The 11710-nt window shown below is 46.2% G+C and overlaps 1 protein-coding gene across 1 annotated transcript; it reads right to left on the reverse strand.

Annotated features, from left to right (window-relative positions):
• Positions 1–658: 658 nt before the first annotated feature.
• FAM98A (family with sequence similarity 98 member A) lies at positions 659–11181 on the reverse strand. Its single transcript, XM_078858422.1, has 9 exons — positions 11128–11181; positions 6804–6952; positions 6144–6278; positions 5296–5477; positions 4678–4758; positions 4313–4429; positions 3943–4110; positions 3047–3293; positions 659–2930 (listed from the first exon to the last, which is right to left on the reverse strand). The coding sequence occupies exons 1-9, from the start codon at positions 11163–11165 to the stop codon at positions 2332–2334; spliced, it is 1716 nt and encodes a 571-aa protein (XP_078714548.1). The 5' UTR covers positions 11166–11181; the 3' UTR covers positions 659–2331.
• Positions 11182–11710: the final 529 nt, after the last annotated feature.

Genomic DNA, 11710 nt, shown 5'->3' on the forward strand with positions numbered 1-11710 from the left:
TCAATGGTGTAGGCTGGTGCAAGAAACGTCGTACTCAGATTATCAATGTTATAGATTTACTCTCCAACACACCGGGGTTCTGCACAGTAACGAATTGGCATGTTCCGTTTACGTGACAACCCTTACTAATTGGCTGTCGGGTGGTGGCGGGTTTAACGACACGTTTATATTTACGCGATCTAACCCCCCAAAAAACCTCTGAATTGTGGATGGGGCAAGATGGTTCACTTCTTTGTATGGAATCTCAACCGGTATTTTTTTCTGTTGCGGCAAAGTCCCAGCAAGGTGTCCCGCGGTATTTTGGAATGGATCAACAGACACCTCTGATTACGAACTGCAATTAGCACGGTTAGCTACGTACGGTGCGAAAGAAGTTCAACATACACGTCGAGACAGACGTCAACGAGAAACAGTCAATGAAGTGAAACAACACACGACATTCTATAATTAATACGAACACACGCGCACTATTTTATTACATTCTTGCGTCTGATGGCATATGTTCAGGAGCTAAATATCAATATCGAGGTCTGATAGCCACGACAAGAGGGCTTAACGAGACAATTCGTGAAGTTTTGCTATTCCTCCTCTGTTGAAGGGGCACAGACTAGTGGTTTTACTATATGGTCCATAGTTTGGGTTACACGGACAAATTCACACGTATGTGGCTTGTCAGCGGCCTGATGATGTTCAGAAACGTTTGCTGGTTACGCCAGTGTCTTCCTGGAGGAATTTCAAAGCCAAGGAGGTGCGATGTTTGGGTCTTGAATGAGGGGTTTATTCTGGACGTCCGCAATGTTCCGTTCTGTTCTGTTCGCCAGCGTTCTTCCGAATCTGGGCGAGATTCCAGGATGGTGACAGCGCACTCCCAGAAGGGGGATAGGGACTTGCGTCGGGAGCGAGGTACATCGAGGTCTTGGTTGATGATGGTGTGTAGGTCGTTGCCGTTTGGCAAGAAAACATGTAAACTCACTTGCAGTTTGCATATTTGGTGGGAGAACGTTCGCCACCACACATGCTCTGACACACGCAAAACACAACCTCGCTTAATTGGCTGAGCCGGGTGAATTATTAAGCTCGAGCCTGACGCCTCTGCCGTTCTAATTAGGTCGCGACGAGGACTGGGGAAAACACGCGGAGATCTGATCACACTGCATGTTTTTCTTGAGACGATTTTTCATAGGCTCTGGATGAATATTTATCAAAATATTCAGCCACCCTGGTGTCACTCACGTTTTCAATCCTCCCAATTACTGACACGTGAATTCTGAGGTCTCTTGTACTTGGGTCAGTTGAACAAATTTAACCAAGTGTTACGATGATTTTGGTAATGGAAAACCTATGGGCAGTTGCACTTATCTAATCAACAGCAATGATGCGATATGATTGTTTACTTAAATGTTGTTCTGTAATGAGGGCATGTGACCTGTGACCGTTTGAGAGTGATTTGATAATTTGATTCTAATTACCCATTTTATATCAGACCTATAATTACAAAAGCAATGTTAAGTGAAATGGCATTTATAATTACATTGCTATTCATTATGAACTGCACAATTACACCTGACCCCAGGTGTGTTCTCAATGCCCCTGCTTTTACATATTGTAGCTATATTGTTTGCATTTATTACTTTACATTTAGATATTCACACACCTATTTATTCTGAAATGAATGTGCAATTCCACCAGTTCTTAATTACATATTGTTGTTCAGATGTTTTACCAATGATTTTGCAAATGTATTATTTTACACAGGACACACTTGCAAATGAGATCATGCTTTAAAAGAATATTTTCCATCCCTTGACGAAATCACTCCAAAACTACACTTTGTGTACTTTTTCATACAAACTGCAACATTTACGAAATAAAGTGCTTACCATGATATTTATTTGAAGTGCATGTCTTTCAATGTCTGTCACGCATAACACATTTAGCCAAGTGATAAAATATTACACTGCAGATTTGAATTTGGATGAGCAATGCCGTCTCAAAACAATGAAATTAAACCGCCTTTACTGCACATTTTACAGTGGTAACATAAAATCCAACAATGCAATTCCCATTCCATTTCAGTCTGTTGTGCAGACGGTAATTAGAAACAGCATTAAGGTCAAATAAACATTATTCAACTTTAAATTAAAATGTATAGACCAAAATAAATGGGAAAATAAGCTCACAGGGAGTAAAATTGTATTTGCTCAATGAATCTCCCGATATGACTTTCAGATATTGGCACATTTGAGCATGAATGTATTATCACTGTGCATTGTGTGGCAAAACCTATGCAGCAGGCTCAGAGCCCTGCAGGAAAGCAGCAAAACGTGCTTGTTAGCTATAATATTGTCTCTGGGTAAAGCCTGTCTGGTTGAATTGTTGACCTCCTTGTTGGAAGAACTGTTCGAATTGGCCACCACCAGTGCTGTTGTTTGTCGCTCCACGTCCCCAACCTCCACCTCTGCCTCCGCGCCCTCCACGCCCTCCACGAGCTGCGGCGTCGACGTGCGGAGCTCCTCCACCAGCAGGTACGTACCCACCTCCACCCTGGGAACCATAGCCTGCTCCACCTCTTCCTCCACCCTGGGTACCATAGGCTGCTGCTCCCCCTCTGCCCTGGCCTGTGTATCCACTTCCTCCTCCACTGCCCCCCTGGCTTGTGTAGCCTGCTGCTCCATCCCCACCCTGGTTTGTGTAGCCTCCACCACCTCCTCCTCTGCTATGGCCTGTATAGCCACTTCCTCCGCCCTGGTTTGCGTATCCGCCACCTCCTCCTCCGCCCTGGCCTGCATATCCACCTGCTCCTCCACCCTGGCCCGTGAGGCCTCCACCTCCTCCACCCTGGCCCATGTAGCCACCACCTCTGCTGGCCCCTCGATAGCCACCACCTCTGCCCCGGTGAAAACCTCCTCCTCCTCCAGGCTGATCACCATCTGGGGAACACGGAAAGTTGCAGCATTCACCAGACAATTAATGCACTGAAATAATATAAAGCATACGTAATTGAAATTAATATGGTGCCTCAAAACTGATAATGAAGAAGACGTACTGTGGTGCGCACCATCAGACCAGCCTCCTCCCCCCCTCCCGCCTCGGCCACCGCCACGCTCATATCCTCCTCCACCTCGCTCATACCCTCCACCACCCCTCCCGCCGTGATCATAGCCGCCACGCCCTCCTCCCCTGCCACCCTGGGGCTGTCCATCTGGTCTCTTTTGCCACGATGGCATCTCGGGAGGAGGAGGCTCGCTCTCTTGTGGCCTCCCGCCACGGTCTGGCACACGCCCCATGAGTACCTACAAGATGCCAAAGACACACACACATGCAGTCAAACCACAAACCTGTGAACCACAGGGGTTAATAGTGAATCAAGCAAATCATCAAGAAATTACACTTATACAGGGTTTCATGTTTCACTATATATTTCCAGGGCGACTGGTAGATTGGAGTAGGCATGTGACCAGTATCCGCAGCTGTAGTGAGCGGTATACTTGATGTGGTGTGCCAGCTGTATTTAAGCTCTGCACTCTCAATCCATGTTGATGTCATCAGGACTGCCAAAATGTTTTTGGAGAACTGCGGCAAAATAATAAAAGAAGTCCCCTTGACCCTTTCGGATCTGAGGCTTGAAGCACACTGCACAACCTGCCACACCCCTCCCCTCTCTTTGGCCATGTATACCATACTACTGTGAATCGTAAAAATCATAGGCATAGTGTAATATGTACTTATCGGTAATTTCATTTTGTTTAAATTAAGTACAACTTATTATATATTGATCAAAACATTAAATTAACTCATAGCACAACAAAAATTAAATGTATCGCTTTATATTTACACAATGCTACCGGCAACTCAATTGTGTCATCCCACTAAGTTCTCACACTCACCACAGCCGGGTGATGACTTGATCTTAGCATTACAAGCAACTTGAAACTAAGGTACCTTGTTGATGGCACAGGAGGTGTGCTCGCGCTGTTCCCCGCTGCTCGTTTTGTAGAGACGGGAGAGGTCCTCGCGTGCAGCTAGTAGGTGGGCGATGTTGATTCCGGACTGTATTAATAGTGCTTGCCGCTTTGGAAGGTACACTTTCCCCATCACCTCCAGTCTGGCCTGTCAAACGACAAAGACATTCAACTGCTAATAACTGCTGTGTTTTTAATATCTTTGTTTAAAAAATTATATGAATAAAATTTCACGATTAACAATGCCAGGGTATTATTCTTTTGTAAATGTAGGAAATACTTACATTTTGTACACAAAATGGCCATTAAAAATTGCAACAAGAGACGCTGGCAGTAAACCGAAGCCTCACCTTGGCTTTGTCAGACCACCCGAATGACTGTATCGTCACATCAAGTCGCTTCAGCAACATCTTGCGGCGGATCTCGTATTCATTCACAAGTGCCTGGTTTATGATTTCTAGTTTTTCCTGGGAAAAAAAATTGTAACAATCAGAATCTTTTTTTATCCTGGAGAAATACAATGAGCTATGAAGTTCTTTTTTCACAGATCTCCAGTAAAGGCGGGTCAGAAAGTTACAAGAATATATTTAAAATATATATTTTACAAAAGTTCATATGCAAGCATAAATTAATACAATAAAACATTCTCTCCTTACAGAAGTTATCAAACAACATATAAGGACAACAATGCAGAATTTTACTAAATATCACTCACCCAGTGTGCAGGTCCAAGAGTTTTCTTAAGCAATGGCTTTCCTATGTGAGCTGGAGATACTTTTGCCATGGCTTCCTTAAGCTGTGAACAAAATAAATAAAATTATAAAGCAGTGAAAATTTGTTTTGTATCAACAGCATAATGCACGGGCATAATATGACTTTGAAGCCCCCCGCCCACCTCCTATGCATTGCACAAGTAGTACTAATCACATACCTGCATTTCCCATAAATATGCTAAAATTCCTCTTGATATGCAAATTATTTTGTCAAGGCGCCCTTCCCCCCTTCCAACCCAGCTTAAATAGACGCTCCAAGCGTGGTGGTGTTTCATTCAGACGCTGTCTCCCCGACAGACCTGGTCTTCACCTGAGGACGGCTGCTTGCGTTGTGGCCGAAACGTCGTGAGAATTATTTTATGTTTTATTTTTATTATTTTATTACTTCCCTTCTACGTGACTTTACCGAAAGAACCAAGAAGATTAATCCGATGTTTACAGCACAAGGCACTTATTCCATTTCACAGATTAATCTCCTTGTTTTGTTCATTTTCTAAGATATTATTCTTCTATAAACAACATTAAATCAAAGCATCTCCAAACAATCAAAGTTCAAAAACCTTTTTCTCAATGCCGCTGAAGAACTGGAAGACTGAGATGTTGGGTGGAGGCTTAGACATTCCAAGGATGATGCAAATAATCTTGAGTTCCTGGAAGACCTCCGAGCCTTGTGCCATGGCCTGTGTTTGTGGGCTTCGGGCGGTTGTCATGCGCACTGCCTGCAGCTCCGATGTCAAGTACGCTATCCCACACACGATAACAACCAGTTTGATTATAACATTTCACCCAGACCACATGTAAAATAAAATCACATTTATTTTGAAGAAAATAAAAGGCATGAATTCTTGCATCTAAATATTTAAACGTTTGAACTTTGTAGCAAACTTTGTAGGAAAGTTCAAAAAGTGCACAAGTTAATTTCCCTTGATAAAAAAAGCTTGGGCAAAGGTGCAGCCCTGTAATTACTTCATGCCACTGCTACTGGAAGGGCCTCTACTGGGCGGTATATTGGTCCTCTTCTTCCACGTTGGCCAGACATCTCAGAAGAGGTGAAAGTAGCCACACTATGCCCCACCACACATGACCTGCCCTTTCGACTGCGGTGTACCAATTATACTTCTGGGTGGAGAACGGTGGGGGATTTTAACAAACTTGACCATATTTTCAATTGATGAACATTGAAACAAAAAAAACACAAATGCGGGAAACTGATGTTCCTTCTTATGCAAACCTTCACGCTAGTTGAAAACCTTTCATTGATTTTCAGAACAGCATATGAAAGGCCATGCAGATTTGTAATGAAACAACAAATGCTGACATCCTGAAAGTCTTTCCAGTCATGGCTGTGATCAGTATAGGCTTTCTCCGAGAGTCTGTAAACTGTGAGGGTTGCATTTGTGTCACATACACAGCAGGAGCAGGCAGTTGTGCTTGTTGAGCAGACGCTTTGTTACTTCACCGCTGGTAAGGGAGGAATGCACACAACCCAGCTCATTCAGGAAGCCGCTCATCTCCAACTGGAACGTTTCTGCCTCCGCTGGGGCTACAGGTGGACACAAAACAAAAATACAGTAGTGTACACGCTCTCTAAGGATGCTCGACATAACGCATTTAGAGTGTTAAATTGCTTGACATGTTTTTCCTTAAAAGACAATTGTCAATGAGCATGAATTTCTGAAATCATCAAGCAAAATCAGTCTGACTTTTTGCATGGAAAACTTGACACACACACAATTTATGATGGAAATGAAACATTAAATAATGACATTTGAAATAATACTTGACTCCTTAAAAGTATTAAAGGCAAATATATACAGTTCTGTGAAAGCTGTAAAATAATCACACAATGAAATGCTACGATACACTTTTACCCACCTCGGTTTGCATAATGAGAAAAAAGGCAACTGTAGTAAAACACGGTGAACATACATTAAATGTCAAAAGGTATACAATTCTATTGCAAACGTGAACAAGAAAAATAGTAATATGATTACTACCCACGATAGTTTTTATAATCGTTGTTATGTAACAAAAAAACACAATGTTTAATGTTGATGTTGGCACTTACTGTTGGTGGCATTGACGTTTTCTACCAAGTTGCAGAAGGCCTTGAGTTCGGTGGTGAGCCAGGCGCACACTTTGGTGAACTCAGGGCTCGTGGCCCCTTGCTCCACTGCCACATCCAGCGCCCCATCGTCCAGCAAGGGGCCCTTGTAGCTGTGTGACATAAACACATTCAGCATCACTTTAAGGGTTGCTATGACATTGCATCTCCTAGATTGCCTGATAACATCCATTGCTCTCTTTAAGGGGTGCCACGGTGGCGTGACGTTTTCTTCCTCACCTGGTATGCAGGAGGTCGGGGGTTCGATTCCGACTCTGACCCTTGTATATTTCGAGTTTGCACGTTCTCCCCGTGGTCGTGTGGATTTTTCTTCGGGTTCTCCGATTTTGCCCTCCACATTTTAAAACATGCATTAAGATTATTTGGCTGTTATAAATTTCCACATGATAAGATACTTCGCCGAGCTATTATTTGTAACCAGGTCACTTTTGAAAACAAAGCTAATAGCTCAGTGGGCTTTACCTGGTAAAATAAAAAGTATTTTTTAGTGATTTGCTTTCTTTTCCTATACATTGCACTCCTATTGTGTTTTTGTACTTTTTGTTGTTGTAACTTTCTGACCTGCTCCGACTGGACATCTGTGAAAAAAGAGCTTTATAGCTCATCAGATTCCTCCAGTACAAATAAAGATTCTGATTCTCTACGAAGCCTTGGATAGCAATGTCCTATGAAATGTGGAGGCTCAAACAAGAACATTGTAAAACCTGCAGCCCTTTAAAATAAAGTGTGTGCGCAATGTCATCAAAGTCAACTGCCACGAACACATTACTAACAAAGAAGTCACAGCTCATGCCTTAAATACCAAATACTATATCATTAACACTGTACATAAAAGGCAAAGGACATTATTAGAACACACCCTATGCATGGGAGTCTGCACACCCAACACAGGCTTGGCAAAAGCTGCAGAGGAAGTCCCTTAACAAGCTGGGCCAACACTGCTCTTGAAGGCATTGGCATCAATTTCAACTTAGCCATCTTGTTGGCAACACACAATTGTGACGAGCAGAGTAGTTGTAGCTGCAAAGACGACACTCCTTGTTGAAAAAATTCGTGAACCTTTATATATACCATGGTCACAGGGCTCAGCTCGCAATCGTGATACTTTTGTAGCGGAGTCGGTGGAGGCCGCTGCACGACGCGTAAGCCGGCCTGTGTGAGGCATGATGCGCGCCGCTCACAGCAGCCGCATGCAGTGCCAGCCTCTGGCGGTTAGGGGGCGAAAACGCCAGGGACGGCTCAGGGGTTCGCAGGGGGCCATGGCACTCCAGGTGAACCCGGAGGCCTGGTGACCGGGGGTACCGGCAAAGGGGCCCCAAGGAGAGGGCCCCAAGGAGGGGGAACACGATACCAGGAGCAGGTCCCTCTCGAAGGCTCGAGAAGGGAGGCGTGGCCTGGGGCGGAGGAAGCCCTGGGAAATATAAGCCGGACCCCTCAACGGGTCCGGGGGTTGCTGCTGTGACAAGACTGAAGACCGAAGCCGTCATCCGGAGAACACCTGCCTGACGAGCCAGGGTCCGATCCGATCTAGCCACCCCGTGTGAGCTCAGGTTAGCTAGCCCGTGTGAGCTAGGGATAGCCACAGTGTGGGAGCTCAAGTTAGCTAGCCCGTGTGAGCTAGGGATAGCCACAGTGTGGGAGCTCAAGTTAGCTAGCCCGTGTGAGCTAGGGTTAACTAGCCCGGAGGAGATACCTCCCTAGGGTAGCTGCTTAAGGGGGCAGCTGTACCCCTTCGTGTTTATCGTAATAAACGTGTTGCCTCCAAGAAGTCTCTGCCTCCCTCGTGTGAACCACGACACTTCTATTTCAAAACCTGGTTGGGATGCCATAGCCCACCACCCTCCAGAGTATATGAGGACCACTTTGTGGGGAGTCATCATTGGGTATTTTTGGCCTCATCCATGGGAATGTGCCATTTCGAGTGCTGATACCACACTGCTAAAAAACATGCACCCGGAGATGTTCTATAAAGAGGAACCCCCTCATTGTCATCTCATGGGGCTTAAAGTAGCATTAAAATAAAATAAAAATCCAAGTTTGGGCTTAGGTCAGTTCCTTCAACGCATGCTTGCTCTTCAGTTTGTAATGAATGGTTTACAAGTTGTTAAACTATGCCTATTATAATACAAGCGTGTATGAACAGATGTGCATTCACGACCTTATGAACAAGCACATGTTACAATAGAATTAACATTCTATTAAATATGAAGGGATTGTGTTGGCAGCAGTGAACAAGCACAACTTAAAACAAGTCACCACCTTCACAATGAATAGCGCCCTGTAACAGAAAGCTTATGCAGTAGAGTAAGTAGGCTAACGTCCTAGGCAATAGCTCTTCTTCAGAGCAGAAAGAAAACAACAGGTTTGTTGCTCTTGTAGATTCTTGTATAGAGTAGATGAACTGTATACAAGGCAGCAGAAGCAACGTTTACGGCTCTTATGCAAGAAATAAAGCAGGCAAAGAGGAAGACCCACTTGAATATTTTGTTATTTAAAAACTGTTTATGCAAAACTGGTTTCTAGGCGTCAAAGTGACAAATCTGATCTTTTTACCAGATGTCAATCCTGTAATCAAGATGGGCTATCGCACAAAAGGCTATCAACAGGGGTTGGCAGCCAAATTAACAAGAAAATGCACTCAATACTTCCAAGAGTCGCAATGCATGTGAATACGAGACGGTGATCGTAAATAAATAACGCCACGAAGCAGTACTTGGGCTGGTCTATAATTAACATTTGTATCGCATATATACTTCTGTTACAAGTGAACGCCAATGAGGAACGAGGTTGCTTTTTTAAATCCTTTATATTAAGTTCACTTGCTTGCTTGCGCGCTTACGACCGTGCAAATCTTTCGTTCGTTTTTTAACCCACTTCCCGTGATCCAATCGGGCTGACATTTTGCACACAGACTCGTTGTGCGTGACAATTTCTTTTCGTGAAAAAAAATTCCAAAATTTTACACTTTTTAGGATTTTTGTATTATTTAATTACCAATTGCTTAATGGTGGCAGGCAATCATCTGACCCATAGGTGGCAGCCATCTCAAGCCAGAGGACGAGAGGACTCTAGCCGCCACGCATATAAAGGATTTATAGTGAAAAACTTTGTTTTTACGGGGTAATTTTTTTATGTCATCGCACTTGACGCAGTACAAAGTACAAACCCCTTGGTGCAGTGTTCACAGCTGCGACTGCGCCCTGTGTATCAACAGCGAACGTTTTAAGACACAACCCAGGAAGCAGCACTCATCTTATAACGACAACTCAGTTGCTTGCATGCCGGACTCTACGATCCGAGCTGGAATCTTTGTCCATGCAAAAAACACACTGAAGTCACGGTCCAACCCCCGTCATTGTCAGTCTACGAGTGAGCTCACCGTGACAAATATCCCAGTACCCCATATACGTATTAGTGTAATACGGACAAAACAGCGGTGTCACTATGATGGAGCGCCTGCGATGATACAAACACAACCCAAACAGATTGAACGAAGCGGGAGCCGGTGACCATCTGGGTTTGTGTCTCCCTGCCAAGGCGGCTAACGTCAGTAGCACGTTGGATCTAAACATGTTCGGGCCCCCCTCCCACCTTCACCACCAAGCCGCACCGACCAGAGTGGTGAAGTATGACCCAACTACTCCTATGGTGTGGGGGGGGGGTGCCCTTCACCCAGCAGCCGATTGACAAGAGGGCTTAAAGTTACTACTCGATCGTCATTCATTATGTTTCGCAACGGAGCCGTGGTTCCATGCAGCCTAAGCTGCAACTGGTGTTGCTTGCGTCTTGCTTTCACACGGCAGCCCGTCGACGTGATTATAAAACTACGACCGTAACTTTAAAATCTCCCAACCTCCCTCCACCCCTTAATTTACGAATCTTGCAAGTGGAATCTACAAGAACCTTCATTTAAAAAAACGTCGCTCACGTATCCCTTAGCAATTATCATGCACCCAAGCGCCCGCATATCCTTGTCAAGCAAACAAATAAACAAAAGCAAACCCCACCACCACCCGAACTGCATTTAATTGACGAACATTCACGACATTTGTTTCACGCCTAACACCACTCAGCTGTCAAAACGACAAGGCCGCACTGTACGTACAGTGCGGCTCCGCTCGCGCAGGCCGCTGTCAGGGGAAGGTTTATGAACAATGGGGTGGTTCAGGGATTGCCAGGCGATGAGGGAGAGGAGGAGGTGGTGGAGGGATGGGTGGGGAAGAGTGTTGACCCCAGAAGCGCGCCGGGGTTCGGGTGCGAGTCTCACCCCAGATCGTCCAGAGACTCGGCGATGTCACCCTCCATCGCGGCTCCGAGGCGCGGCACTGCGCATGCGCGGGCGGCTCCTCATTCACGTCGGGGTGTGCCACGTGGGGGGGGGGGTGTGCCACGTGGGGGGGGGGGCAGGTAGGGGGGTGCCACGTGGGGGGGGGGGCAGGTAGGGGGGGGCAGGTAGGGGGTGCCACGTGATGTGAGGGGGCAGGTAGGGGGGGGCAGGTAGGGGGTGCCACGTGATGTGAGGGGGCAGGTAGGGGGGGGGCAGGTAGGGGGGTGCCACCTGGGGGGGGGGGGGCAGGTAGGGGGGGGGCAGGTAGGGGGTGCCACGTGAGGGGAGGGGGCAGGTAGGGGGGGGCAGGTAGGGGGGTGCCACCTGGGGGGGGGCAGGTAGGGGGGGGCAGGTAAGGGGGTGCCACGTGGGGGGGGGGGCAGGTAGGGGGGTGCCACGTGGTGGGTGCCACGTGGGGGGGGGGTGCCACGTGAGGGGGGGCAGGTAGGGGGTGCCACGTGATGTGAGAGGGCAGGTAGGGGGGGGCAGGTAGGGGGGTACCACCTGGGGGGGGCAGGTAGGG

The sequence above is a fragment of the Lampetra fluviatilis genome, chromosome 7, assembly GCF_964198595.1.
Source record: "Lampetra fluviatilis chromosome 7, kcLamFluv1.1, whole genome shotgun sequence".
Classification (NCBI taxonomy): domain Eukaryota; kingdom Metazoa; phylum Chordata; class Hyperoartia; order Petromyzontiformes; family Petromyzontidae; genus Lampetra; species Lampetra fluviatilis.

Excerpts from the sequence above, each read along its gene's own strand:
- FAM98A (XM_078858422.1), bottom strand. The coding sequence starts at position 11,165 with ATGGAGGGTGACATCGCCGAGTCTCTGGACGATCTGGG. Across the intron at positions 4,111-4,312 it reads GGTGGTCTGACAAAGCCAAG|GCCAGACTGGAGGTGATGGG; the intron begins GTGAGGCTTCGG and ends GTCGTTTGACAG. Across the intron at positions 3,294-3,942 it reads CCTCCTGTGCCATCAACAAG|GTACTCATGGGGCGTGTGCC; the intron begins GTACCTTAGTTT and ends GGCATCTTGTAG.